The sequence below is a fragment of the Parasteatoda tepidariorum genome, chromosome 2 (genome assembly GCF_982258835.1).
Source record: "Parasteatoda tepidariorum strain Cologne lab strain chromosome 2, Ptep-v5.0, whole genome shotgun sequence".
Taxonomy (NCBI): Eukaryota; Metazoa; Arthropoda; class Arachnida; order Araneae; family Theridiidae; genus Parasteatoda; species Parasteatoda tepidariorum.
In genome coordinates, this window is record NC_141756.1 from 78875158 (window position 1) to 78903071 (window position 27914).

Here is a 27914-nt window from a genome sequence, read left to right on the forward strand (position 1 = left end):
ACCTAGTAATCTGAATTATGCACTTATTTAAAAAAGTTTAACGACGACTAATGCTTACTTGAAGACGAATGAGGCTGTGGGTAGCGCTTACGTCAGGACTGGAATCCTCAATGAATTAGTTGCTAGAACCATGATTTTGCCATCTCTACTAAAAGGCGCTTCCGTTTGGTACACAGTCTAGAGAAATGAAAACAGTGTTCAGTTGATAGTCAGAAGCATTGATCTGTTTTTCGATTTTCTGTTGAAAAATAGATTTGTGTTAACTGATATTTGGAGCGTGCGAAGAGTGTTTTCACTAGAATGCGTCATCTGGTGGGTACATGCAGCGAGATTGCATGGTGCTGCCATCCCTTGAGCGAAGTCTAAATCACACCCGGCTCCCCAAGCAGTAGCGGGGACCATGGTAGCCCACTGATTAGAGAATAGGAATTCGGAACGGAGAAAGTGGAGTTCTATCCTCGACTCCACTAAAACCCACCAATACATGCGATATACGCATTCGTAAAATCTATGGAATCAAAAGTCATGTGTGTTTGGGCGCTGAGCAGTACCATAGGTACAGAAATCTGGAAATCTATGGGTGCAGGAATCTGGAGATCTCCTTGAGATTTATATCTAAGCTGTGGAATTGGCTTCACAAATGTGATCTCCTCTGTCTATGGTTACATGTCTCCGGATCATCCTCAGGGATATTTCTCATACTATCACCAATAGCCCATTGTCCAGCTCTAGTGCTATGTAAATAAATTATCTACCTACCCTAATGCAGTAGCAATAAAGTGCAAATAGCGACAGCAGGGCGAGACATGTGTCCCAGTCAAAATGAAGCATCGAGCTTTGCGTGCAAACCTAGCTCTGTCGAGCTAAGTGGTGTTTATAAGATGTTTGTTACAAACTTCAGAGAGTTTGTTTCATCGCGAAGAATTTATTTTCTATAACATCCATCGAGATTTTGTTTTCAGGATTACCGAGGGCACAGATAAATCAGTTGACAGCATTTCTGGATGCGTCTCTAGTCTACGGTGAGTCAGAAAAGAAGATGAGAGGATTAAGAGAGAAAAACGGATTCGGAGGTAAAGTCATTAATAAAAAAAAAAGAAACCGAATTCGTCTGTCTTTTACTTCACTGTATTGTTGATATTGTTATGCTATTTTAAGCTAGGTTAATTATGGACTTAGTTCACGGTATCGGCTATCCCCCAAGAAGAAAAGAGGGCTGCAAGTCAGGGCATCCGACATGCGATCCAAGATGTTTCCACGCAGGTAAGTAAAGTAAATATGTACAAGACACTTAACGCATGTTTTTAGAACTTATTTAAAATGAAGCTTTAAAGTATACACATTAGTTTTATTAAGATAATAATTATACGGAGGTAAAACAAAAACTCTACCAAAATCTGCCAAATTATTAGTGAGAAGGGGTATTAAATCATTGATACCAGTTTGATTATCTGATCAATCTTGAAGATGTTTCCGAAAATTGCTCTGCAACTCATCTCTGTATCCTCCAGAATCAAACAGGTTTTGATGTTCTCAGTTGAAACAGGTTTGGCCTTCCTCAGTAGTGATTCGATATACCTCGGTAGCATTTTTAATTTTCCCTTGCTCCCATTTTGTTTTTTCCCTGTTAATTTTCGCAGCCTTATCTCCATTATTTGTTGACGAATTTTACAAAATATATATAGTACAGGCTATCAATAAGGAATATTTTGTATGTATTTTTTAAAAATTATATGTTATTAAGATTTGGGTTGTTAAGATGTAATTGTCATTGATTTCTATAAAGGTTGTTGAATTGTTGATATGGAACAATCTGATTTCTGTTGAGGTTGTAAAGTTGTTAATAGGGAACAATAATTTTCTAAAGAGTTTGTGGAATTGTTGATAGGGAACAATCTGATTTCTACGGAGGTTATTGAATTGTTGATAAAGAACAATCTGAACAGCCGAAATGAAGCCGGCTTGCTCACCCGCTATCAGGCTTAGCTGCTACTTTTAGTATTAATGTCTTTGTTCATGATCACAGTTTTAATTCTTCTTAAATTAACAAATCGTTCTAATTATAAATGCAATCTGATTTCAGATAATTGTTTGTATAAGATTTTCGAACATTTACCCTAATGATGAAATAGTTAATTTGCATATATTTTAATTTTTTATATTTATATGAGTTTATTCCTAAACTGCTGTTTGTAGAAAATGCAACACCATGAAAGAATCATCAGAATCAAATGAAATTTAATGCAGAAACGACTTGTACTGATACAAATAAATGATGAAATTTTCAAAACAAAAGAAACAAATTAAGCGTCCGAAATCAGTATTTGGTGCAGCCACCACGCGCTGCAATAAGTGCTGCTATACGACGTGGCATGGAGTCAAACAGATGTTGAATATCTGCTTGAGGAAGAGAATTCCATATCGCTTGTATGCGCAACCAAAGTTCGTCTTTGGAAACTGCAGGACGCGGATCACGAGTGAGACGCCGACCAACCATATCCCACACGTGCTCAATAGGCGACATATCCGGCGAATAAGCAGGCCAAGGAAGAAGTTGCATGCGTTGTGCTGAACAGAAGTCTCTAACAGTCCGCGCAACATGTGGGCGTGCATTATCCTGCTGAAAGATAGCTCCAGGGATGCCTTGAAGGAAAGGAACGACTTCGGGCTGTAGCACTTCACGGACGTATCTGTTGCTATTGAGATTACCCTCAATTCGTATCAAATTGGATCGTCCATGATACGAAATCGCACCCCAGACCATAACTCCGGGTGTTCGACCACTATGTCGTTCAATAATACACTCAGGAAGGCAGCGTTGACCGGCATAACGTCTAACACGAACACGGCCATCATGGGTCCACAAATTGAAGCGTGATTCATCTGAAAAGACAACTTGGTGCCAATCAGCTCGACAGTCTCTGTGCTCAAGAGCCCACTGCCGACGCAGCCGTCGATGATCCGCCGTGAGGGGAATCCTGTATAATGGCACCCTTGCACGCAATCCACGGCGCAGCAGACGACGACGAATTGACGAAGCCGACAATTGTACACCTGTAGCAGTAGACCAATGTGCTGCCAGCTGCCTGGAGGAAGCTGTGCGATCATTCACCGCCATGCGGAGCAGGTGTCGATCATCGCGCTCTGACGTCACCTTCTGTCGTCCAGTGCCTGTTTTTCGAGTTGTTCGGTGCTCGTCGGTCCACTGCTTCCAAACTCGCATCACTGTGGAACTGTTCCGCTGCATACGAGCTGCTATTGCGCGATAGGAAAATCCTCCTTCTCGAAGGCCGATTATCCTCCCTCGTTCAAACTCCGTAAGTTGCTTGAATTTCTTATTCTTCCGTCGTGGAGGCATACTCAGGTCTCACTAAACGTTTGCCACTAACAAATAATCATAGACTATTTTCAACGTCCCGCTACAGCACTTTATTTATACGCTTTCAGCATCAATTCAGAGGGCGCTGCGCGCGCCACGCACGCGCGATGGCTCTGAAACTTTATTAATTTGCATAATATCCTATAATTGACATTTGCTGCGAATTTCATTTGATTCTGATGATTCCTTCATGGTGTTGCATTTTCTACAAACAGCAGTTTATATCAATTTTTTTATTGCTATAGTCAAGGATTGAAAGTAAACAATCGTTTAGATGAGCAATAGTGCTAGAATTCTAGGTACAATATGCTTCCTCTCATCCCAGTACTGATTCAGCAATCCAGATGCATAATGGATATTATTAGCAGTTAACAATTGGCAACAGTCGGTAATAAGGCTCGTTTACGAATTCATGACCAATATTTAAATCTGAACTGTGTTATACCAATACAGAATAATGATATGCGTATCGCTTTTCTTTTATGCACAATTAGGAAGTGGGTATAGTAAACGTAAAAAAAAGTTTGTAAAACGTAGGATTACAGCTCCTATTGACAAAGATGTTGAACACATTTTATTGATTTATTCGTTGGTAGGAAAAATTAAGACTAAATAGAAAAGTACTCGTAAATTTTGAGCGTGTTTTTATCAAAAAAGCTGCTTTTATAAAGTTATTTTATAGCGTCAAATAGAGCACAACTTACTTGTTTCCATTATTGCATCAATTTAAAGTTTCTTTATAAATGCCTCAATGGACAACGAGTAATTTAAGAAGAATTAATTAACCTTATAAACAAAACGTAAAACATTATTCTCAAACTTGTTTAAAATCAAAACAAACCACTTTCCACACGTGGAGAGCGACTGATATTTTCTCTCTTACTCACAAACAAACAGAACTATCTATATAAATGAAACTATTGAATCTCTTTGTTAGCTACAAAGATTGAGGCAAATGTTTACAATGAAAACGAAACAGTTAAAATGTACTAACTACCATGTGTTGTTTATTCAACCCTTTTTCATCCAGTACTAAGTTCTTAAAGTCGAATACCCATTTTGATACAAATTTCTTGTCATCTTCATTTATTCTCATAATTTAAAACAAAAATTATCTGATTCACTGGCTGCTTTGTAAATATTCAATTTCCTTATGATTCGTATTTTTATCAAATTGAAAATTTTCATTTTTACTTTGTGTTTAAGGTGAAAAAAGAGCCAATGAAAATCCAGTTCTAGCGTCCCTCCATACTATTTGGGTGAGAGAACACAACAGATTGGTGGAAGCATTGAGAGGGCGTGGCTGGTCAGAAGAAACGCTTTTTCATGTTGTACGCAAGATGGTGGGTGCTATGTTCCAACATATTACGTACAAGTGAGTTTATTTTGCTTGTCATTCGAAATAAAATCGTTTTAAGATAATATTTCAAAACGAATAGAAGTCATAGCAGCTTACTAGTTAATTTAAGTTACATTTAGCACATTAACATTAGTATTCATGGTAAGGTTAGCTCATTGTTCAAATAGCTTCTCATATTAATTGGTGGCTTGTTTTGTCCGGGCGACACCGATTACAGTATTAACATAATTTTTACCATCAACATGCGAAACATGAGTGGGAAATCCATTATCTTCGGGCTAACCACAAGGAGGTATAGTTATTTTCCTTTAATACAAATACAGGTTATATTAACTAATTCAATTTCTTATAAAGACGAGTTCGTTTCGTTTTTCCCCTCAAGATGGCTCTGAACTGATTTTTTTAAAGAAAAAAAAAATAAGAAGAATTTCTAGTTGAATCTTAGTTATTTGATAATCTGTTCACTAATTTAAGTAAAGATGCAAGTTTTCCTTATCGTCGGCAACAGCACGGATAAAAACGTTAAAGATAAAGTAGAGTTTCAAAATCAAGCCTATTTTGTTGACCATTTTTCAAATGCGTCATACTATGCTTTTGGATATAAAGTTTTACCATTGAAAAGAATTTGGCAATCTTTTTTTGAAGTATAAAAGTAGCAGCAGATTATAATCTAGATAAAGGAATAATTAAGTTTCAAAAATTGACAAATAGAATTTTAAAAAAATAAATTTTTTCAAATACTTTGTTCCCAGACAAGATAAATCCCATAGCTTTATTGCAAGACAAGATAGATCCCATAGCTTAATTGTAAAACCAAAAAATCCAATCCATTTTGTCCAATTATTCACTGTTTGAAATCTTGGAATGTGTTGAACAATATTTTCGTTCAAGTTAGCTGCATCCTTAGATTGAAACATAGATCAGTATTGTACCCTATTATCGTTCTTCTCAAACTACGATATTATGGTTCAAATTAGAGAAACTTGGCTCAAATCATATTATGGTAAAAATAAGCAATTTTATAGTACGCACATTTTATTTATACATTAGAACTGATATTATAACATAGATCTCAATTTGCACAATATTATCGAACTACTTAAATCTGCTATGTTTCAGATACAAAAAAATATGGTTCAAACTGTTTTCTGAGACAACGGTGAACCAGAATATCGGTACCTTTAACCATAATATAGTTTGGACCCTATTTTCACTGATCTGATCCATAGAATTGTGCATTCCCGCTTAAGAAGTACGATAATATTGAGCAATTCAGATCTATGTTATATTATCGGTATCTTACATAATATCGGAACATATATTAGAACTTAAATCTGAACTGTACGATATTATCGTACTTCTTAAACCTGACTTCAGAATGTAAGTACGGGCTCAGATCGCATTATGGTTAAGGGTACCGATATTATGGTTCCACGTCGAACCGATTTTTCTGATAGCGTACTAGTGCAGAACCTACACAAATTTAACTTTCAACTATTACATATATGGGTGATTCTCACAAAACATGACAATTCACTGTCCCTTGCTCCAAGATCTAATACTATAATACTAAAAGAACTTTATTTAAAAAAAAATTAATAAATAGCATTGCTGTTAGCATTTTAAAATGACTTTGCACTAGCATTGACTGTTTTGTATACTTAAAAAATTTAATTGAATATAAAAATGTCATTTTCCTGGCATGTCCCAAACAATATATCCAATAATAACTAGCTTCAAAACTTCCCATACATTTTTCAAAATCTAATTTTTTTTTTATCTTATCCTATGTAAGCATTTCTAGAATATACGCCGAGGGTATTGTTTACTAAAACTTCGTTTAAAATAATTTTTTCTGTCAATAATTTGTTTGTCCCATGAAATTCTGTCATTTTCCTGGCTTTATTATTTAGTGATTTATAACCAAAATAGATAGCGCCAGGAATCAATATCTTATGTTAATAGATTGATTAGATACCCTCCTATCTGAACATGTTTTGTTGCATGAATAAAGAACCAATTTTCTGGCTCAAAATCTATTTCAAAAATTTTTTCAAGATGAGTAGGTTTTTATGCTGTTTTTATGCTGTCATTTTCCTGTCTTCTCGAAATCATTAATAAAAAAAACTACATAGATTTATCTGAGTTATTTTAAGAAATACTGTTGTTTTCTGCAGAATATAAACGTCCGGCCAAAATATTAAATTAAGGTAAAGTTATATGCTATAAAATGGCGAATTTGTCATTATCCTGGCTTATGAATGCCAGGACATTGAAGTGTTATCAGAAATTCTTTTCAACTGCTAATACTGTAAAGAGGGAAAGCAAATATTAACCTAATACCAAGTTTATGTATGATGGTAATATGCTTGGATGTAATCAAAGTTATTTATTTATTTAATGATTGATTATTATACACAATTTTATTCTGTACATATCAGCAACAAAATTTTTTTTGTTTCTTTCTACAGTGGATAAAAAGAATTAATTTAAGCAATTTATGGTTCATCTAACATAAAGGCTTAAGTTGAGTTACTTACTATTAACTTAAAATGACTGCTTTTTAAACTTCTAAGGTAATATGTCATTTTCCTGGCATTCAAGATTTGGTGAATTTCTATATTATTTTTTTTTCTCGAGCAAATGTCAATAAACTACACTGTTGTCTATAAGATATTAATAAGTGTAGCTAAAGAAGTATACAAAAAAAATTTTAGATTATTTTGAAGACTTTAAATTTGAAGAAATTTTTTCGTCCCAATTGTCATGTTTCGTGAGATTCACCCATATATAAATTTTTTATGCACTTTTCTGGCTAAATTTCTTGTCATGTTTAATAATTTATGTACAAACGATCTATTTCAAAATTGCATTTTTTTTTCTCCAGAGAATATTTACCTGAAGTCATTGGTCCGGCACTCACAAGCGTAATGAATTTGACCATCCCAACCGTGAACTATCGTTATAACCAGTTACTCAATCCGACCCTGTACAATGTTTTCGTGTCAGCTGCCTACAGGTACGGTCACAGCATGATCAGTTCACGATACATGCGTAGAGGTACCCATTTTCAAGCCAGTCCGTGGCTGAGCGAAGATTTTTTCTCGATGGACGAATTCTGCAAAACTTCTGGTGACTCTATCGCGCCTCTTCTCTACGGGCAAGCTGATCAAAATGTACAAAAGGTGGACTGTTTGTTTTCAAAACAGGTAAATAACTGAAACTAACGTACGCAAAATTATGCTTTCTATTTTAAAACTAGCTGAATATCCTTTCTTTATGCGTCCCGCAGTGGACTGATCGTTAAGACACGGTTCCCAGCAGATCATCGAAGTCAAGCATCGCTGGCTACGATCAGTGTGCGGGAGGGTGACCTCTAGGATCAGTCTGTGTAGGGACTGAGGGTGTGCTTTATTGGTCCTCGTTAAAAACTGTTCTACCATAAAGTGCTCGACATCGCGTGCAGGTCGTTGGGCTACCGAAGCGGAGGTGCCATCCCTCTGCAGAGGATCAAAATTGTGATGGCACGTCTTCGGTTCATCCTCAGGGATGTTTCCCAGACCGTCGCCAATAACCCATTGTGCAGCTCTAGTATGAAGTAAATGAATTACAACAACAACCTTTCCTTATACGGGGTAAAAAAAGCAATAAATTAGTGCTAAGAAATCAAGCACAAAACTAAAAAGCATGCACTGACAGAATTAATAAATGTAAAGTAATTCCAAATTTTTTTATTTATTTATTACTAGCCGCCTGTGGCAACAAGCTGGTCCATCTACAACATGAACTCACGGTTTTGCGCTTCCTCATTGTCTTTCACCAGTACAAACTTACCACTTGGCGGCTCCACACTTGCTTCTGATGCCTTCGAAAACTTTTTTCTAAATTCTCGGCTTTAATATTTTAAGTACAATCAAAGGGTTTGAAATCTTTTTTGAAACTAGCTTATAATAGTCAGATCATCCTCCTAAAACGTGATTTCACACAGTCGTCCACCTTTATAAATTAACCTCTTCATGGTTTAATCGCATGAAAGTCAATACAGTTACAAATTGAAACTGTTTGTCCAAATTTAAGACATTCATTTAAGTAAAAACGTGTTCCTCAGCATAAATTTCAATTTTGGGTAAATTACCCTATATATATATTCCGGCAGTTAAAAACATTGAAGCGATTTTTTTTTACTTGGTGAAATACACATGATCCAAAGTTGTACCATCTATTTCTAGTAAAAACCTGCTATTCATTACCTCATTGCTGTAAATTAGATTAATTACCTCTTTACTGGTCTAATAATTACAAAATATCAAAATGAATATTTTTTTCTTTTCCATAAAGAACACATGGTTAAAACTTGCGACTTTTCGGCAAAAAAATGTTTTTTAGCCATACTGTCAATATGTTACATAATATATATAACACTAGTGGGCTGCGCCCCCTGCTCGCTAACCCCCGAAAATTGCTACGCAATCCTATATGATTTGCTTCGCAAACCAAGCTCGCTTCGCTTGCTACTAACTTACGCACATTGCAAATGCACAAAATTCTAAGAATTCAAAACAATCATTCAAATCCATATAACAACTTAAAAAAAAAAAAATTACATCTATTTAGTAAATACTAAGTCATTAAAAAAAATTGAATTCAAATAAATGACATGTAATTCGTTAAACCTATTAGAAATGTGCTGTAGTATAAAATCTTAAAGCGTAACAGCACGACTGAGACTCATTTTTCAATGAATACCTAATAACAATAATAAAACAAATAAATTCGCGATATAAATCAAAAATCGTCAAATAAATTCGTAATATATAAATTCGTGAAAAAAAGTGCTTTCGACAAAATACTAAAATAGAGATCTATCGACAAAGACTACTCATTTCTGCCTAGCTTAATAGTATGAGATTGCTGCAGTTGATGCTCTCTCAGGTTATTTCAGTTTCCGTTTTTAAAAGCGCTATATGTTGAGCCAATTCAGTTAGATTTGGCATGTGACATTTTTAGCGGCAATCATTGGTCGATTTTCCAGCGTTGCCATTCGGGGAGTCGTAATGAGACTTTTTTTTTGTCGCCGTGTAAGAGATATATATATATATATATAGATGTTATGTGTTACATATGTAATATAATGATTACAAAATATCGAAATGAAGCTTTTCTATTTATTGCATAAAGAAAACGTTTTTGAAATTTTAGGTGGAGATGGCAGAATTAGTGATTAGTGAGTGAGTAAGGGTCTTTGTCTGTAATCTTTACAGATTTTTCGCTGCTCGTGGTGAATTTATGCTATTATATTGAGCAGAAAAGAAAAAAGAAAGTTTTAAACTTCGAATTTCTTAAATAAGGATAGATTGCATTTGGCATAATGCAGTTGTTCGGTTCGCTGTCATAATCATAATTGGGAAAATTTACCTACGCATTAATTTTCTTATCCCTGTAGGGCAGGGGTCGCCAAACTTTTTTGATCATCGACCCCTATATAATATTTCGAAATCTCCATCGACCCCCACAAAAGTAATTTTTTGTTAATTAAAATAAAACTCTATTAGATACTGTGTTTGTACATTTATTTTATGATTTTAAACATTTATTAAAGTAATAGTACATTGTGTAACAATAGTTTTATGAAAAATATATTAACATTGAAATTTAAATACCCTATTATTAAATAATAAGTAATTATGTATAAGTAGATATAATAAGTAAAGTAACTAAAGATTTACTGCTTCTTGATCAATGAGATGGGTGTGCCTGGTGTTTTTTTGCAAGGTTCGCTATATTGGGTTCAAACTTGGTCAATTTTAATTTTCGTCAAAATTGGTCAATTTTGTAATTCTCGTAAAAAAATACAAAGTGTGCTATAGTTTTTTCGCGGGCTGTACTAATCCATATTATTAATGCTTACCTTCTTTTTTGTGCATTGATAATTAAAATTGATATCTAAACTAAACGAATGGTTTTATCGAAACAATAACTAATTATTCAAAACTATAAAAGTTTTAATAATGACACTGCAAATATTCAACACAGTTTGCAAAGATACCTGAAACTGCGTATGATATGTGCATTTGTGACGTCAATGCTCGTCACACGTGACATTTGGACAAGCGCACATATGCATATGACTTATAAACTGCGCTGAGTTCGTGCCACTGCGCGGTGGTACGTAAATGCTTGTTTCACCCCAATAAATATACGTTTATTAATTCATGTTTTATAAAGAAACTGATATTGAGTCAATTATAAAAAAAAATTCACAAATTTTACATACTTAATTAGGTATGTGTGATTTGCGTATTGAGAACTGTTTTTTTTTTTCGAACCACAATCGACTCTTCCGATTCGGATCGACCCCGATTCGCCCCCCTGTCTCAGATCGACCCCCGCTTTTGTTAAATAGACCCCTGGGGGTCTATATAGACCACTTTGGCGACCTCTGCTGTAGGGGAACCACACAAATTCTATTTCAGCAGTCTCTATATTAAAGACTCATCTTAGTAATTTTCTTCCGTCTTAAAACAACACATATTACCGCAATACTAGTAGTACCTATTACCAAAATTAATTAAGCATCATTGGCGTTAATAGTTGCAATGGTGGTTTTTTACAGCTCCTATGTCCGGACACATAATCCAGTGCAAAAAGTGCAATAACCAGAGATTTCTCAGACTGGAGATCAGGGGAAAGAGCGTTTGCTTCCAAGTGAGGTGACACGAGTTCGAATCCCAGCGATGGCTGGTTGATACGAATTTTGCTCCCACTTCACACCGGTCAAAGTCATGACGTAAAATATTTTCAGTGACAGACGGATCATGGGTTAGAATCCCCTTGCCGTCGGGCCTTCCTTGGGAGTTCTTTGTGGTTTTCCTCTCCATATAACGCAAATGTGAGTCAGCTCCATTCTTTTTTGCTTACAAAAGAATACTTGATTACTATATGTTTGAATCTGATGAGCTAGAGAAACGAGAACGGAACTACGAATTTTGATACGAGGTCTGTTAATATTTTGTATTTGATTGCGTTTGCGGGTTTGCGTGGTTCGTATTACGAGCTCATGAAAATAATGTTTATCTAATTTTAGATAAACAACAACAAAATTAATGAATAGCGGATTAATTATTAATTATGCGTTTATTGACAACAGCGCATTGGTCTATCTCTAGACGCAATGATATCCAACAAGGAAGTAACTTTTTTCTAATTAATGTAGGTGGCGCTACTATTTCTACATTCATACCGGCTTCAACATACCGGGCCACCTTGAAACATAGTTTCAAAATTTGCACATAAATTGACAAAAAACAATATTAAACTATACACATCTAATAAAAAGATAATTATAAAAAACTAATGCAATATACATGAAATTAACAATTATATAATTATAAACAGATGTATAGATTCCTTGGTATAAACCGGATAACTATAACACAAAACAAAAAGAAAAATAAAAGTCTAAAATAAAGAAAGTTAATCAGTCAATAGGTAAAACTGACAGTTTGTGAATGGGTCTTTTATAAGTTCCAGTCTCAGTTTTGACACTGACCACTCTTACCTTAGCGTCAGCACTAGGAAAAACTTCTTGTATACGCCCTAATTTCCACTTCAAAGGTGGAATATTGTCCTCTTTAATGAGAACTAAATCGTTAATTTTCAAATTAGGCTGTTCTCGCAACCATTTGGGGCGCTGCTGTAAGCTGGAAATATACTCGTTAACCCATCTTTTCCAAAAATTCTGGAAAAGTTTTTGAGTCAACTGCCAACGTTTTAATGGGGATATGTTTTCGTTTAGAAGGTTCTCTTCTGGTATAGAGGAAAGAGCGGTTCCCACAAGGAAATGTCCTGGGGTAAGTGCTGAAAGCTCAGCGGGATCGTCCGATACTGGACACAAAGGACGAGAGTTCAAGCAGGATTCAATTTGTGCAGTAAGAGTTAAAAACTCTTCAAGGGTCAATTTATGATCACCTATTGTTCTTTTCAAATGTGATTTTGCGGATTTCACAGCAGCTTCCCATATTCCTCCAAAGTGAGGTGCTGAAGGTGGGTTAAAGTGCCATTTAAATTGCTCATCGGCAAAATACTGATGGATGGATTCTTCTTTTTGAAGAGATTTAACTACTCGATTAATTTCCTTATTTGCAGCAACAAAATTTGAACCACAGTCTGAAAATAATTCATTTGGTTTTCCTCTTCGCGCAACAAATCTTTTTAGAGCTGCAATAAATGATTCAGCGGTTAAATTTCCAACAACTTCGATGTGCACCGCTTTTGTCGCGAAACACACAAATATACAAATGTACATTTTAACTGATCTGACTCCACGTCCAGATCGCGGTTTCACGAAGAATGGACCTGCATAATCCAGACCAGTCATGGAAAATACTCTAGAAGGAGTGACTCTTGAAGGTGGTAACTGAGCCATTATTTGTGTCGCGGTTTTTTCTTTTAATCGAAAGTATTTTATGCATTTCCAGATTTGCTTTTTTATAACTGATCTAGCATTTACTATCCAAAATTCTTTGCGAATAACTGATAATAGTAAAAGTGTTCCAGCATGCAAGAAGGATTCATGATAATGAATTATAATTAGATTAGTTAAGTGATGTTTTTTCGGTAGGAGAATAGGATGTTTTCTTTCATTCAATAATTGTGTATTTTCTAACCTACCGCCAACACGGATAAGGCCCTCTTCATCCAAAAACGGATTCAAGGAGAGGATCTTACTACTCGAAGAAATTGGTTTGCTATTTTTTAGCTGGTGATATTCGTTTGGAAATTCTTGTTTTTGGACTATTTTGACCAAAACATTTCTAGCTAGTTTTATCTCACTACTAGTTAAATAACCATTTATGCGATTGTTCGGAGATTTACAGTTCATTATGAAGCGGAGACACCAAGCTATAATTCTTTTTAACTTAACATATGATGAAACATTGTAAATGATCAGAAAGTCAATAGGAGTTGTTTCAATCAAGCACGATGTCTTTTTGCGTTCTTCTTTGAGAGCGTCTGTTGAGAGGGGGATTTCCTCCAAATGCGATATTTCACCACTTTTCATCCAAGACGGACCCGACCACCACAAATCAAATTTAACTAGCTCATTTGGTGGAAGTCCTCTACTAGCGCAATCAGCAGGGTTTTGACCAGAGCTGATATGATTCCAATGTTGAACTGGAAGAATAGACTGAATTTCGGAAACACGATTGGCAACAAAAATTTGCCAACGTGATGGCTCAAATTTCAACCATGAAAGAACTATAGTTGAGTCCGTAAAAGCGCGTATTGCGTCAATTTGAATCGTCAAGGACTTGAGGACCGTTTGTAGAAGGTGCACTAATAAAACGGCTGAACAAAGTTCAAGGCGTGGTATTGATATAGTTTTCAAGGGTGCGACGCGTGTTTTGGATGTAAGTACACTAACCTGTGTAGTGGTTAAGGTAGTTGATTTCAAGTATATAACTGCAGCGTACGCCTTTTCCGACGCATCACAGAAACAATAAAGTTCTATTCCTGATGGGGAGTACAGAAGAACTTTTCTAGGTACAGTTAACGTAACTTGGGAAATATCTTCTCGATATTTATTCCACTGCTCCTTAATATCCTGGGGTACTGGATCATCCCAAGCCAACTGATGCTTCCATAATTCCTGAATTAGAATTTTCGCAGTTATGATCATAGGGGATAACCATCCTAGTGGATCAAAGATTTTTGACACACAGGATAGGATGGACCTTTTTGTAGGAATTTCATCCTTAAACTCCTCACAAAAGGAAATGTTGTAGGTAAAATCATCATGTGTTGGGTCCCATCTCAACCCTAGCACCTTAATAAATTTAGAGTCAGCAGTCCTACATGGTGCATTGTCAATATTTTTAGGTGGACTTAAAAATTCCAAAACAGAAGAACTATTGGTACACCATTTGTGAAGCTCGAATTTTCCTTTTCTCAATAGCTCACTAAGTTCATTTATTAATGCAACGGCTTCGTCAGCACTTTCTGCTCCAAACAAGCCGTCATCTATATAAAAATTATGTAAGACTAAATTAGCTGCCTTAGGAAAGCCCAATCCTTCATCGATGACTAATTGTTTTAAAACTCGCGTTGCCAAATAACTGGCCGGCGCGGTACCATATGTTACGGTACACAAGCGATATTCCCTAACTGGTTTCATGGGATCATCTCTCCATAGAATTTTTTGAAAATCGCGATCTTCACTATGAATCTCTATTTGCCGATACATTTTTTGCAAATCACATGTTATCGCGATATTGTAACATCTAAACCTTAGAAGAATAGCGAAAAGATCGTCTTGTACTTTAGGACCATTCATTAGCGTTTCATTCAGTGATAACCCGGATGTAGTTTTTGCGCTGGCATTAAAAACAACCCTCAATTTTGTGGTTGGACTAGAATCATTAATTACGTGATGATGCGGGATAAAATAGCTCTCATTTTTGTTGTCTAAATTTAGATTATTAGCTTCCTCCATGTGCCCAAGAGAGAGGTATTCTGCCATAAATTTCTTGTATTGAAAATAAATATCTGGAGTTTTTAAAAGTCTTCTTTCAAGACTAAAAAGCAATTTGAACGCGGAGGCTTTTGAATTTCCCAAAATTCCCTTATTGGGTTTAAACGGGAGTCTGACGGAATACCTGCCTTCTTTATTGCGTGTGACATTTTCCACAAAATGTGTTTCACAAAGGCTTTCTTCCCTTGTGAGCGGTTGTGCTGAAGGAATTTGTTCTAATTCCCAGAATGTTTTAACTAATTCATCGGTACTTATATTGAAATTATTGACTGAAATTTGTTCGGTTTTAGTGCATTCAAAAGTAGTTGCTCCGGAAATTATCCAACCTAGTTTAGAGCATACTGCGAAAGGGAGATTTTCATCGCGTTTTATTACTTCTCCGTTTATTAATGTAAAGAATACATTAACACCGCATAGAATATCAATATCTCCTGATTTCCAAAAATATGGGTCAGCTAGTACGAGATCTTGATATTTTTTAGATAAATCAATTGGAATGGAAGAATTTGGTATTTTCCCGCAAATTTTATCAATAACATATGCGGATGTTGAGAATCTTAAATTATCATTAAAATGAGGCGAAAATAATAAATCTACTTGCCCATTACTCGAAGTATTACAAGTGCCTAAACAAGAAATAGAAATTTGAGCGGGATTTATTTTTAATTTTAACTTGCTGACACATTCGCGAGTAATAAAGTTTTTCTCAGATCCCGAGTCTAAGAGGATTCGACAATTAATGGATTCGTTTTGAGAATTTATAACCTTGACTATAGCTGTGCATAAAAGAACTGAAGAATTCCTTTGATTTATGTTATCGCCCAATTGCTCACTATTCGAATAATTCGCACAAACTATAGACGAAACTTCATTAATAGGCGCGGCTGATGGCGTCGTTGAATTCTGTACATCTGCTCTGGGTATAAATTCAGGGGCACTTAAAGAGGGAAAAAAGGGTTTCGGTTTCTCATTTCTATGCAAAGAGCTGTGATGTCTGCGATTACACTTAAAACAGGTGTTTGAAGATTTACATTTTTTTATAGTGTGAATTCCTGATAAACAGTTATAACAAAGATTATTATTTTTAACGAAATCAATCTTTTGCTGAACTGGTAAATTACAAAATTTCGAACACTTTGAAATATAATGATTATCTTTACAATATACACATATAGAAAGTGAAACAAAAGAATTCACTTTAGCATTAATAGGTTTTTGAAATTTACTGGACGAACTTTTGCTGTTTTGAAGAGTTCTAGCATAGCTTTTCAAAAATTCTATTAAATCTTTGAGTTTGGGTATTTCAGTATTATTTAATTGGCGCTCCCACCATAATTTAGTGGAACTATCTAACTTTTGCAATATTAAATACAACATTAAAGTGTCACTAAAAGTATCCACTTTTTGGCCTAAAGTTTCTAATGAACGAATAATTTCATTTACATTATCAACCAAGCTCAATAAAGATGTAGCGGATTCATTATGAATATTCGGAAGATTTAAAAAGCGTTTAATATGAGCGAAAGTTTGTTCTCTCGTATTTGAATACCTTTCGTCTAACAAATTCCAAGCTATTTCAAAATTATTATCTGAAATTGCGATAGATTGAACCATTCGCGAGGCATCACCTTTTAAAGATGTCTTTAAATACTGAAGCTTTTGCGCGTTTGATAACGATTCATTTTTTGTTACGGTGGCTTTAAATAAATCTTTAAAGGTTAGCCATTCGGTAATATTACCGCTAAAAAAGGGTAAGGAGAGTTTCGGAAGTTTTATAGTTGCACTCGCGTTTCTCTCGAAGTTTGGAGCAGAAAAAACTGACTCATTTCTCGGTTGCTCTTTTAGTTTTTTCTCACCGCGAAATTTCCATACAATAATTTTTTCTTCGTACTCGTTTGCCTTATCTAGTTCGTTGTTCAATTCAGTTTCATCTTCAATAAGATTTTCAACTGCAGAGTTTATCGTTTTAAACTCAGTTTCTTTTACTTTTAATAGCTCTAAGTTTTCCGACAATTCATCAAAATTAGTTTCTTCTACAGATAAATTACCTTCTATTTTTTTCAAATAACCAGTTACTGATCTTCGTACAGAAGACAGCTTTGTTTTCAATTTTTGGAGTTCTAATTCTTTTGCCATGTTTAATGTCTAAAATAGTTCAAAATAACTATAAAGTCTACTTACCCCTTCTTCGGGATAAATTTAGAATATATTACCATATCATTCGTTAGTAATCCAATGGAAGGCGTTGGTTATTGTTTAATGCGCAACACTATCTTCACGAGCCATGCTCCGGCTCGACTTCACCATGTTAATATTTTGTATTTGATTGCGTTTGCGGGTTTGCGTGGTTCGTATTACGAGCTCATGAAAATAATGTTGATCTAATTTTAGATAAACAACAACAAAATTAATGAATAGCGGATTAATTATTAATTATGCGTTTATTGACAACAGCGCATTGGTCTATCTCTAGACGCAATGATATCCAACAAGGAAGTAACTTTTTTCTAATTAATGTAGGTGGCGCTACTATTTCTACATTCATACCGGCTTCAACAAGGTCGTAGAGCGATAGCGTGCAGGGTTGCTTTTTAAACATTATTTCCCATCATTGACTGGAGTACTAATTTAAATATTTTATTTGACTTTGTAGGTTACTAATCATCTATTTTCTGACACTGCCAATGGGCCAGGGCTAGACTTATTTTCTCTTAACATTCAGCGGGGTAGAGACCATGGTTTACCACCCTACAACAAGTGGCGTGAGGCATGCGGTCTACCGAAAATTCGTGATTATCCAGATTTGAGAGGCATTATTCCTGATTACTTGATAGACAGATTTGCTACTGTTTACGGGTAAGACGAAAGTTATTGTCAAAAATATAAGACAATAATTTTGTTGACAAACGATATAAAATAAGGTTCAATTATAAGATAAAATTTATAGCGATGAAAGCTATAAAACAAAATAAGTAATATTGGTACGAGAATGGCAAAAAAGGTAGGGTAAGAATCATAGTGACAAAAAGAAATAAAACAAAAATTTAGCATACATGAGAAAATAGAATTTAATATGCATGTATCTTGTAAGCAACAATTATTGCAAGATCAACCTGATTAAAAACCATTTAAGAACATAAGGTTGGATCGTTTACGTTTATTAGAGTTCTTCTAATAGAACCATTTGTTTTAGTTTTTTCCTTCTCGATTTCAATTTGTATACTTTACTCATAGTTTTTATTTAAAATTGGGTATCTGTAATCTGAGAAGAAAAAAGAAGACAGCTGAAACCACAATGATTGTACCATTGTTGTGCATAGCGTGTAAATGCTACAGCTATTAGACTTGGTTCATCATCGTATCGATTCAATTTTCGGATGTAATTTAATTAGATACCTAGTAGTGACGTCACGCGTCTAGTCTGTGTCGAAACTGATTGGCTGCTGAATCGTGGCATACCTAAGTCAAAATTTTTGATGGTTTTCCATTGATAGACCAAGATAATCTTGATGGTAACCGTCAATAATTCTATCATGAACCATCATATTTCTGATGGTAACTAACATAAGTAACCATCATCCCAATGTAGGAATTCGGACTGATTTATGATGGTCCAACATAAGAATAGCAACTTGTTTTGATGGTTTGTGCATATTAAACCCTCAGAAATTATATATCATAGTATAGTTTCATTATAGTTTCTTAGAAATAAAATGCTGGAACCGTTATCCCTATGAAAGAATTCGGACTGATTTATGATGAGCCAACATAAAAAAACCAAATTATTTTGATGGTATATTCTTAAGAACCAGCAAAAATTCCCATTAAACCATTATGGAAACATATAGTTGGAACCATCATGGATTGTTGGTCCATGAGAATAAAACTTCTCTTGATGGTTAACCACATATTACACATACATTAAGTAAACATTTTCCATCATGGAATGATGGAAGTTAGCTGGCATATCAAAAACCATGAATGCATAATGGAAAATGTTTGATGATAGTGACCATCAAATGCTGTTGGACCATCATTAATCGCACTGAAACCAACATAAACCATCAAAATGATTTGATGGAACAATCAAGAATTTTGACTTGTTCAAGCAAATGCTGCCATAATTTACCCAAGCGTGACGTCGCTTGGAGGTATCCAATTTCGAACTTTGATTTTAAAAGCATTATAGGTTACGTTACTATGACAACTTTGGTTATGAATGGACAATGAAACAGCTTTAATAGTGAAATTATAGTACAGTAGTTCGCGTCAAAAATATTTTCCTTTTAATTCCTGAATTCTTTACTTTGAATTCAAGAATAATTTTTTTTCAGTGTTCGGCATAATTATTTTCCATTTACTTTGTTGACGTTACGAAATTTATCTTCTGAATGTATTTAATATTATGTTTCGTTTCTAGTCCTGGTGCTGTAGATGAAATAGATTTATATGTAGCAGGAGTGTCTGAATTTCCAGTGAACGGTGGTATTTTAGGTCCCACCTATACCTGCATTGTTTCCAATCAGTTTAAAAATTTGAAATTCGGAGACAGGTTCTGGTACGAGAATTTGGATCATCCGGGTGCTTTTACGAAAGGTAATTCAAATAATTATTATATTCAACATTATGCTCAAGATTTGATGAAATGTTTCCTATGGTTATTAATTTTAATACTGCAAAATTTAAAAAAATAAAAATTGTGAACTTGAGAAACGTGAACACTATTCGTTTCGTTAAAGGAAACGCACTTCTTAAGTAAAATTTCACTGTAATGGCCCAAATAGCTTTCGAGAATCTTGAGATTTGGAGACTAATTGTTTCGATAGCTCAGTTTATACCAGTTTCATCCACTTTCGAAGTGCATTTTTAGGAACTCTTACGAAAGGAAGGAGTACATTCCTTTAATAAAGAACAAATCTATTGCTTAAAAGATTTTGGATAACTGTATTAAAAATAAAAAAAGAAGACCGCAGTTGAGTTAATGGATTAAAAAAAAAAAAAATCAAAAATATATTTGTTTCCGAATCCCCCCCCCATTTTGATGGAAGTAGACGTAGACAGTATGAAGTCTCCTTTAAAAAGAAAACCACAGCAACATTTAAAAGGACAAACAATTAGTCAGTGCCAGAAAAAGCATAATTTATTATCCTGTAATCCTATTTCTGAATTCCGTAACTTAGAATCGGTTAGAAAATGAGTTCGTAAGGTTTTGTATATACATTTTGCATCCAGTTTAAGACAATAGCTTCCTTTTCCCCCCCTCCTAAACTCGTAGAGGGGTGGAACTTTTTAGATTTTCATTATCCTGAAATTTGATATTAGAAATGTATTTACAGAACAAATCCTCTCGATACAAAAGACAACACTGGCATCACTATTGTGTAGGAATTCTGACATACAATATATTCAGCCAAATGCATTTATAGCAGTGAGGTAAGTGGCATTTTAATTTTAAACTCAACACGTTTCCTTTTTTTAATTTTTATTTTGGAATACAAAACCCCCTTTTTTTTAAACCGTATGCCAACGAAGTGATGTAAGAGGGTAATAAAAATTAAAAATTAACACCAATTTTTTATCAATAATTTTTATTATTAATTTATTAACCCTCAACGGTGCAAAAGTACTTCCCACAAAGCTCAAGCTATATTCCATACGAAAAGAAACTGTGGTATTTTTAATTCAAAAATAAAAATATTTATATTTTAGTGAAAATTTACTAATGTTTTTTTATTAATTAATTATAGTTATAATAATATTTTATAATAGTTATTACATATATACTTATAAAATTTTTAAAAAAAAATGCTGAGTTAGCACTTTTATCTAGTAAATGGAAAGAGATATTTGGAAAAAGTAATTAACGAAAGTAGCAGATTGTAGAGTGATTTAGTACAAATTAGGCACATTGTAGCCATCAATGCTAAGTCGAAATTAAAAGAAACGCGTAACACGCTCATTGTATTTCCTACATTGTGATACCACAAAAAAAAATTTTTTTTCAAAAAAAAAGGAGGAAAAAAAACTACTTATTACAGGGTACCTTTATTTTCGATGTTCTTAAGAAAAGCTTGAAAATAGAATATTAAGCAAAGGTGAATTTAAAGTCGCCTCTACGTACACGCAGAAAAAATCCTGGTAAAATTACCGTACTGGGTACTTATTAGAAATTAGAGATATATGGTAATGACATTTCTGTTAAGAAAAAGTCATAATTCTGGTAATAAAAAAATATACTTTTCATTTAATTTTTTTCTGTTTAAATGGTAACAGACTGGAAGTTTCGGTTTTCAAAATTATACTTCTTATTACCACACATTTAGTAAAAAAATACACAACTGAAAAGCAAATTTAACCAAATAAATAATTCTTTTCCAATTGTTTTCATAAATTTTTCTACATTTACCAAATTTTATCGCATATTTTAAAATCCAATTTAATTGTTAATTTTATGAAATTCACTACCAAAGTTCTTCGGTAAATGTTACCGAAATTCTTAGTGCGTCTATAGAACCAGGAACAAAAATTTTACCAAATTCTAGTAGTTTTGATCAAACTTTTTATTCTTTTTTCCCTCAGCGGGGAATTGATATCCAAAAGGTGTCTATTCTAGCAAAATTTATGCTCTATAACGTTATCACTGTTTTTCTATAACGATTACGGTTTTTATCGAAACATTAACTCTTCTGTTATTCACCCAGGTGTCTCTGTAAACGGTATTAAAACTATAAATTTTATAATGCTAATTTTATTTATTTATTTATCTATTTTTTGGAAGCGCCTTTAGCACACCAACTGATTTCTCTTAACTACTGAATTTTAGCCAATTTCGGCTGATGTAAAGACATGTGAGTTTTATTTTAAATCTAGGAGGAATGCATAGTATTAGTAAATTAAATATCAAAATTTAATACAGTCAAATCCAGCTATAGTGAACCTTCAAGGGACCGAAATTTTAATATCTGTATTTATTTTGAAGTAGAAATTTCAAAATTATTATAAAAAAAAAATGAAAAAAAAAATCTGTCGAAGACAGAAAAAAGTTCACTATATCCACAAAAAATAACATTATACTTGTATAGCAAGGCACGAGACCGAACATTTCGTTCACTATATCCGGGAGTTCACTACAAACCGTGTTCGCTATAGCGGGGTGTGACTGTAAAAATAAATTTTTCAGTTCTTACCCTTAAAGGATCATCGTCGTCATATAAATAGCATGGAACTTATATTTTCTAGATCTAATGTTGCGTATGTGATTGGAAAAATCGTTTAATAATTTTTAACATTCTTATTTACAGTTAATTTAATCGTAATTAAATTAATTATAATATCGTTTTGCGGTTTCACGAAGTAAAAAATATCACGCAAACAAATGCGCGTATTAAGCGTTTTTTTCTTTTCTTTAGCATTAATACCCGATATGCATACTATATCACTTTACAATCTACTACTTTTGTTAATAACATAACTTTTTCCACGTATCTCTTACTACACAACGGCCCTAACTCCGTAGTCTTTTACACGGTCTTATCTTGTAGAGCCCTTTTACTTTACCTATTCACCACTTTAACTGTGTAGCCGCCGACCGGCTGTGTAGGGGACAGGGAACTGTCTTTGCATCAAAAAAGGTCCTGGGTTCGAATACCGGGCAAGGCATGGATGTTTCTTCTCCTTTGTGTGTGAATGCGACCCGCCCTATAAATGGGTTGTGTGAATGGCGTGGCAGAAGTCGAATTCCTGGCCATAGATGGCGCCACTGAAAAACAGAAACAATCGCACCCCACTGCCTAAACAGGCATACGACAAAAAAAAAAAAAAAAAAAAAAAAAAAAACTGTGTGGCCATCCGAAACATAAAAGAGTGGCTTCGAATTTTAGAGGAAAGAACGTTTTCCCCAAAGCTCTAGATAAAAAAATGAGACAGATTGTAATTCACCGGTAAGTTTTGCAGTTTTAACGCTTTATTAAACAGTTGAATTTTACTTTTACCTTTCTTCGATTTTCAGTCGAAGTACCATTGCCTACTGTTTGATAAACCATTTTTTTTCTCTTTACTTAATTAAATATTTCGATGCTCAACTTATTTTAAATCAGTTTATTTTCATTTTTGTTAAAAAGTATATTTAGATTAGAATTTTATAAATCGAGCAGGGTAATTTGCTAAGTTAGTAAAATGAACATTATATTACTTTTATCGTCATTTACATTATTAAATAAAATTAAATCAGCATTACTCTGTCATCATGCTACTCGTCATATTACGCTAATCATTCACTAATCAAAAGTCAAATCATTCGACCCATTAGATGTGCGAATTAAAATCATGCTTATTATTCGTTTCTCTTTATCGTATGCAAAGTAATGTAGCTCGGAAACTCGCAAATTCTCATTAAATATAGATAAGCGATAAAAGCTAACACTTGCAGTCTTTGAAATTGTTTAAATGTTATGGTGATGCCCCGTTTTTTTGTAAAACTCGTATTAATCTGAGATCTGACGAATGCTTAGTAAACTTAAAATTAATACTTAGTTAACTTAAAACTTAGTTAACTTGAAAGGAATTTATTGCATAGTTTATTGAATACCGATACTACTAAGTACACTTATTTCCAGTAACTACTTGACGTCAGTACCTACGTAAGGATACATTTATTAAATGATCTAAAAATTTTGCACTATCGCGTAATGCAGTGTTTCCCAAAGTGTCGTACGCGTACCCCCAGGGGTATGGGAACAGTTTAGCGGGGGTACTCGTTCTTATGCGAAATATCTTGCAACAAGCGAAAGTTTCAAAAATTTATATTTAAAAACAAAGCTGGCCATGAAAATTTACGATTACGTATTTTGCTTTTGGCTATTTTTTGCAGAGTTAGCAGTTAATAATTAGTGGTGTCAACAGCCAGTTTTAATTTTTAACTTTTGTGCGAATTTTTTATAGTAAAAAATACATTCATTTTTTTTATTAGTGGTGCACAGAGTTACGGAAAATTTAGAAAGGGTACTCAAAAGTCATAAGTTTGAGAAACACTGGCATAATGCATCCCGTACGTATATCATGCGTAAGTTCTGTAGAGATTGCGTGTACCGCAGCAAATGTGTCTGTGAACATACTTGAACGTGTGAGATGCTGCGTGAAAGTGTTAGATATCTTTAGATAATATATACAGGATGTAAAAAAAGTTTGGAAACAGTCAAGTATCTCGAGAAATATACATCGGATCGAAGAAGTGAAAATAGTCACTTTTAATAGTTTCTAACAACTATCCAATGATGCCAAACTCGATCTTTTACCCCCAACCCCTAGAGACGAAGCGAGGAGCAACTTTGAAATATGAAGCCCTACTTTTTTAATGGCAGATTCGGATTCTTCAGAAAAAAGTAACCCCATCTGAGTTATAAAATGTATGCATTTTGCTTCACAGATGGCGCTGTAACCGAGAAAATTAAATTACACACTGTTTCAAATAAGAGTACAAGCTGTTTATAATGGAAAGTCTCGAGACTCATTGGATTAGGAAGATAAAAATAGACAGGCTCAAAAAATTGTAACGATTTTTTTCCTTCGAAAAAGTGCTGAAACATTTTTAATTTAATTTTTCTCAATCTGATGGGTCTCAAAATACCACCAATTTAAACAGATTTTAAAGTTAATTTTCTCAATTACAGCGCCATCTGTGAAGCAAAATGCATAAACTTACAACTCACATAAGGTAATTTTTTCTGGAGAATCCAAATCTGTAATAAAAAAAATAGGATGTCATATTTAAAATTTCAAAGTTTCTCCCCCTCACACGTCCAGGCGTTGGGGGAGAGAGATCAAATTTGGTGTCATCAGATAGTTTTTAAAGCCTATTAAATGTGACTATTTTCTCTTTTTCAAATCCAAAATATTTTTTTCGAGCTATTTGACAATTTCCAAACTTTTTTTACACCCAGTATAAAGATGCATAGTAATAGCGCAGCCGAGGATAGTATCCTTTAAATTGGTAAGTCATATTAATATTACAAATAGTGTATACTTAGATATTATTACTACTAATATAAATATTACATACTTAGGTATTATTAACACTATAACAAATAGTATATAGTTAAACATTATTACAATTACAAATAGTATATACTTAGATATTATTACTACTATTACAACTAGTATATACTTAGATGTTTACTGAACGTACATTTCATTTGCAACAATACGAATTTTTTTTTTAACCATGCATGCTTTCTTAATGATATTTTACTGAAATTTTCTTCTACAGTGCTTCAAATCCCAAGCTTCACTGTAATTTCATCACAAGGGACACAGATCTTGATCTAAATCTTTGGCTTTAAGTATTCGCTGTCTGTATATACGTGTATCAAATAAATTATTTTTATTACGAAAATATTGAATTGAATTATATCACTTGTCATTTTTTGTGTCATCTTTATTCCTTTATTTTATACCCAGAAAGAAGTTTAAGTTATTTCTTTCTATATACAGGGTGTTTATAAAGTCCCGGACCCATTTTGATGTTTATTAACTCATAAAATAATAAAGATAGATTAAAATTAATAATATATATGGTTAGATAGACTCAAAAAGTTTCATGATCCTTGTCAATGAACTGCCACGTGTGCCCTCTTCGTCGCACGGAGAATATCAAGTTGATAGTCAATTTCACGCCAGGTAACGGCAAGCATCCTTTTATGTTTCTGGCATTGTTAATCGCCATAATGTGCGCATATGGGGATCTGAAAACCCCCATGAATACCGTGAGACATAAAGGGATTCCTCTAAGGTTAATGTGTAGTGTGGACTAATGCACGACCGAGTTATTGGGCCTTTCTTTTTTACAGAAAAGACGGTCTCATCAGTTTTATACTTAAACATGTTGGAAAACTTCGTATTTCCACAACTGGAAGAGCTTCGCCACATGTCTTTGTGCGACAAGATGGTGCACCACCTCATTGGGGTATCATCGCTCGTAGTTCTTTGAATGACCATTTTCCAGGAAGATGGATTGGGCGAGAAGCTCCAATTCCTTGGTCACCCAGATCACCTGATATAACGCCGCTGGACTTTTTTCTTTGGGGATTTATAAAGGACAACGCTTACAGGAGGATCGTGTCGAACATTGGTGACCTAAAAGCCAGAATTACAACCGCAATAGCCTCTGTGGATGCCGACATGTTCGCCGCTACCTGGCGTGAAATTCACTATCGACTTGATATTCTCCGTGCGACGAAGGGGGCACACATAGAAGTTCATTGACAAGGGTCATGAAACTTTTTGAGTCTATCTAACCATTTATGTTATTAATTTTAATGTATCTTTATTATTTTATGAGTTATTAAACATCAAAATGGGTCCGGAACTTTATAAACACCCTGTATTTAGAACTTGTAAGCGACAGCTACTCTTTCGTATGTGCGTACATTTGTTTTGCTACCCAAAATCTATAAGACTCAGGAACTTGAAAATATGAAGATGTGTAGGAAAATATATAAGGAGTACGATGGAAAGAAAAAAAATTAAGAATCAATTATTAGTTCGGGAACTATCAACTTGTAAACTTATGGTAAAAAATAACACGTGGGACGTCCTTTAGTCCTCAGAAAGGAATTCACAGGTAGGTACCTTATTTATGTCGCAACTAGAGCTGCAAAATGTGCTATTGGCGACTGTCTGGGAAACATCAGTATATTTTTAAAACTAAACTAACTCAGTGGCGCGACAGCCCATTAAGAGGGCCAAGGCCGACTGTGCCCACCTCAGTTTTCTTGACCTTGGGCTCTGGGGTGCGGGAGCATATGTTCCGGTCAGGTGGTCAGCCGAACGCGGAACCCCCAGTGTTAGTTCCCAAGCATGTTCCAAGTACTCATTTTATCGACCCACTGAAGGGATGAAAGGCTGAGTCGGCCTTGCCCGGCCCAAGGATCGAACCAAGGACCTGTGGCACGGCAGCGCGAAGCGCTACCACTCAGCCACCGGCGTATATTTTTATCCGTATATTTTTTATTTATTCAAATATAAAAGTATTATATATCTTTTCATTTAAGACAGTATATTTAAAATAAATAATAATAAATTAAATTTTACTTTATTTTATTAAATTAGAACTTAAACATAAGCATAAAATTTTGATAAAATTTGAAAAATCATTGTTTTTCCTAATTTATTTTCAAAAAATCCATTTTAAGGGGACCCCAAGCCATGGTCTAATGGGTAATCCAGCCCTGGTGGCTTCCCTGCTTTGGCAGCTCGACGACCTGAGCACGAAGTCGATCGCACGATTGTTGTAGTTAATTTACGTCGCACTAGAGCTGCACGATGGGCTATTGGCGACGGTCTGGGAAACACCCCTGAGGATGATCCGAAGATATGCCATCACAATTTTAATCCTCTGCAGAGGGGATGGCACCCCCGCTTCGGTAGCCCGACGACCTGCACGCGAAGTCGAGCACTTAACGGTAGAACAATTTAACAAGGACCGATACTGCGTATCCTCGGTCCCTACGCAGACTGATCAAAGTGGTCACCCACCCGCAGCCTGTGATGCTTGACTTCGGTGTTCTACTGGGAACCGTGTCCTTACGATCAGTTCACAGCGGGACAAAGGAATTAACAGGCAAATCAAAGGATTGAATACGTAATGC

At 34.6% G+C, this 27914-nt stretch overlaps 1 protein-coding gene across 1 annotated transcript in view; it reads left to right on the forward strand.

Moving 5' to 3' along the window:
• LOC107436422 (salivary peroxidase/catechol oxidase) overlaps positions 1 to 25660 on the forward strand; it is a 39845-nt gene extending 14185 nt beyond the window's left edge. Inside the window, exons 7-14 of the mRNA XM_016048138.5 lie at positions 963 to 1073; positions 1159 to 1263; positions 4586 to 4754; positions 7627 to 7948; positions 17924 to 18126; positions 19691 to 19866; positions 20607 to 20703; positions 25535 to 25660. Coding sequence (XP_015903624.3) covers positions 963 to 1073; positions 1159 to 1263; positions 4586 to 4754; positions 7627 to 7948; positions 17924 to 18126; positions 19691 to 19866; positions 20607 to 20703; positions 25535 to 25607 — 1256 coding nt within the window. The 3' untranslated portion in view covers positions 25608 to 25660. The remainder of the gene's footprint in view (positions 1 to 962; positions 1074 to 1158; positions 1264 to 4585; positions 4755 to 7626; positions 7949 to 17923; positions 18127 to 19690; positions 19867 to 20606; positions 20704 to 25534) is intronic.
• Positions 25661 to 27914: the final 2254 nt, after the last annotated feature.